Genomic DNA, 3,069 nt, shown 5'->3' on the forward strand with positions numbered 1-3,069 from the left:
AAGGCTTTCAAATCACTAAATCTGCACCTGCGGCTTTTGGATTATGTCATTTATGACCAAAAATCCCATCCACATCTTATTTTCTTAGGTTTTAGAAGATGCTGTGTACTACATCTGTATTTAGATGATTGTGGCACCACACAATAATTAAATCATTGGAACTGTAACTCAAGAACTTTGATCAGTCTACAAGGGGTTAAAAACAAGTTAAAGACAGTTACTAAAACACAATTCTAATTCAGTAATATTAACCAAACTAAACCAAACCAAAAGGGAGGGTAAAAAGTGAGCACCTGTGCAAGAGCAATCACTACTTTCATCAGATAACTCCTCAAACTTACGAGGACACTTAGCTGCACAACGACCCTCTAAGAACATATACTGTTCACCTCAACCACACCAAGAGTAATTATTTCTACTTTATTACAATAAATTATAAAACATCCTTTAATTCTAATATACAGGCACTTACAGAGGACACCCTACATCTTTTAGGACCTTGTGCAACAAGACAAAAACTATTTGTTCCTGGGCTCCTGATGACGTGCATTGCCATTTGTCATTGGACAGGATGGACGGAGTCATCAAGATAACTCAAAAAACACCCTAGATCATATTTTGTTGGTTTTTAACATTTCTGTATATGACGTGCAGATTTAACAAGCAAGAAACAACGTGTTTAAAACAGTTGACAGAGCCAGCTTTATTAAATTTTCACATAATGAACACATTTACAGGATCGCCCATACAGTATTAGTTTGAAATCATAATACAAAACACATTCAGGAGCTGAGAAGAGGAATACAATTAATAAAGACTTTATTTATGAGCCTGTAGTACTTGTAAAGACTGTATATAAGATAAATATTTGGTTTGGTAAATGGTTTCTGTCCAGCTGAAGTTTTAGGAAAGGAATGTATGTATGTATTTCTAAATGGATGGAAGGATAAGATTTCATATTTCTTCCTTACAATATCAGATATAGCATATCAATATGCGGACTAATCAAGCAGAACATATTAATATTAAATGAGGAGGGTCTGTTACAACTGTTGTGTGTCTGAACATTAATAATATTCTGTCTGAATCCAACATGTTGTAAACATCAGGTCCGTTGATTACTGTCAGTCCTAAAGCCAGTCTACAGACTCATAGCCACAAACAACTGGACTGGTGTGGAGGAGTAAACCGTGGTGAATTGTGGGATACACTGAGCCCTGAGGTGGTGTTAGCAGAAGTGTTCATTAATGTGGGTTTAGTAAACTTTGTGTTGGTATATTTCTAACCAAGGCATCTTAGTGCTCAAGGACACAAGAATACAGATGTGTACAGATGGATATGAAATGAAACGAACAAGATGTGCTTCACAGTTCTGGAACAACATCCAATGGACAGATGAGACAAAGATCAACTTGTACCAGAGTGATGGGAAGAGAAGAGTGTGGAGAAGGAAAGGAACTGCTCATGATCCAAAGCATACCACCTCATCAGTGAAGCATGGTGGTGGTAGTGTCATGGTGTGGGCATGTATGGCTGCCAATGGAACTGGTTCTCTTGTATTTACTGATGATGTGACTGCTGACAAAAGCAGCAGGATGAATTCTGAAGTGTTTCGGGCAATATTATCTGCTCATATTGAGCCAAATGCTTCAGAACTCATTGGACGGCGCTTCACAGTGCAGATGGACAATGACCCGAAGCATACTGCGAAAGCAACCAAAGAGTTTTTTTAAGGGAAAGAAGTTGAATGTTATGCAATGGCTGAGTCAATCACCTGACCTGAATCCGATTGAGCATGCATTTCACTTGCTGAAGACAAAACTGAAGGGAAAATGCCCCAAGAACAAGCAGGAACTGAAGACCGTTGCAGTAGAGGCCTGGCAGAGCATCACCAGAGCATCACCTGGGAGGAAAGCCAGCGTCTGGTGATGTCTGTGCGTTCCAGACTTCAGGCTGTAATTGACTGCAAAGAATTTGCAACCAATGACTAAAAAGTGAAAGTTTTATTTATGATTGTTAATGTGTCCCATTACTTTTGGTCCCTTAAAAAGTGGTAGGCACATATACAAACGGTTGTAATTCCTACACCGTTCACCTGATTTGGATGTAAAGCTGAAAGTCTGCAGTTAAAGCACATCTTGTTCGTTTCATTTCAATTCCATTGTGGTGGTGTATAGAGCCAAAAAGATTAGAATTGAGTCGATGTCCCAATATTTATGGACCTGACTGTAGGTGTTGGAACAGACACTTTGTCTGAGTGAACGCTTTCAATGTTGACTTTAGAGACGTTTTATAAAATGTGCATCAATGATGCTCTCATCTAACGCTGGGCAGTAAAGTGTTGAACTGTTTCTTTAAGAAGATAACACAGTGAACCTGCTTCTTGCAATGACAACTTCTTAACAACATTAAATGACAGTAATATATTCTCTTATACATTTCAATATAAAAACCTCACATGACTGTTAGCTGAGGTGTTATATGTAATATTCTGACACATAAACTACAAAAGTCCAGCCTCGCATTCCAACAGGAACTATAAATTATAAAAACAAGACACCGTCAGTGGAAGGAGATCAGCTGTCGGACGTCATACGTCTGTTGATCTGCTGCGTTTTGTTTCACTGAAAAAAGAACAAACAATCATTATAGAACAAGGGGAGAGTGCCACAGTGGTGTCACTCTGAACTGAGATGTTGTACAAAGGTCCATAGAGCTGCAGAGACAAGAAAGTTGTTGATTCTGAATATATCAGGGACACAAAACTCCTCTGGATAAAATGATATGTTTTACAGTTGTGGTTTACAACATTTATTTAAAGTAAATCCATTAATAAGAGTCTTTACATGAGAAATGGTGCTACAATACTAATGAAGTGGTCGCTCACTGTGACAATGCCAACATGCTGAGCTTTATCTGATGATGTAACCGTGTTCACCATCTCAATTTAACATTAGCTTATTAGCCCTAAACATAAAGTACAGTTGAAGCTGATGGGAACATCATTAGTTAGGTATTTGTTATGTGTATATATATATATATATATATATATATATATATATATATATA

The 3,069-nt window shown here is 37.6% G+C and overlaps 1 protein-coding gene across 1 annotated transcript in view; it reads right to left on the reverse strand.

Annotated features, from left to right (window-relative positions):
- Positions 1 to 683: 683 nt before the first annotated feature.
- The window catches only part of LOC123958925 (anoctamin-9-like), a 29,346-nt gene continuing 26,960 nt past the window's right edge, over positions 684 to 3,069 (reverse strand). The window contains exon 24 of the mRNA XM_046032676.1: positions 684 to 2,624. Within this exon, the coding sequence (XP_045888632.1) occupies positions 2,591 to 2,624 (34 nt within the window). The 3' untranslated portion in view covers positions 684 to 2,590. The remainder of the gene's footprint in view (positions 2,625 to 3,069) is intronic.

Source organism: Micropterus dolomieu, linkage group LG20 (assembly GCF_021292245.1).
Source record: "Micropterus dolomieu isolate WLL.071019.BEF.003 ecotype Adirondacks linkage group LG20, ASM2129224v1, whole genome shotgun sequence".
Lineage (NCBI taxonomy): Eukaryota > Metazoa > Chordata > Actinopteri > Centrarchiformes > Centrarchidae > Micropterus > Micropterus dolomieu.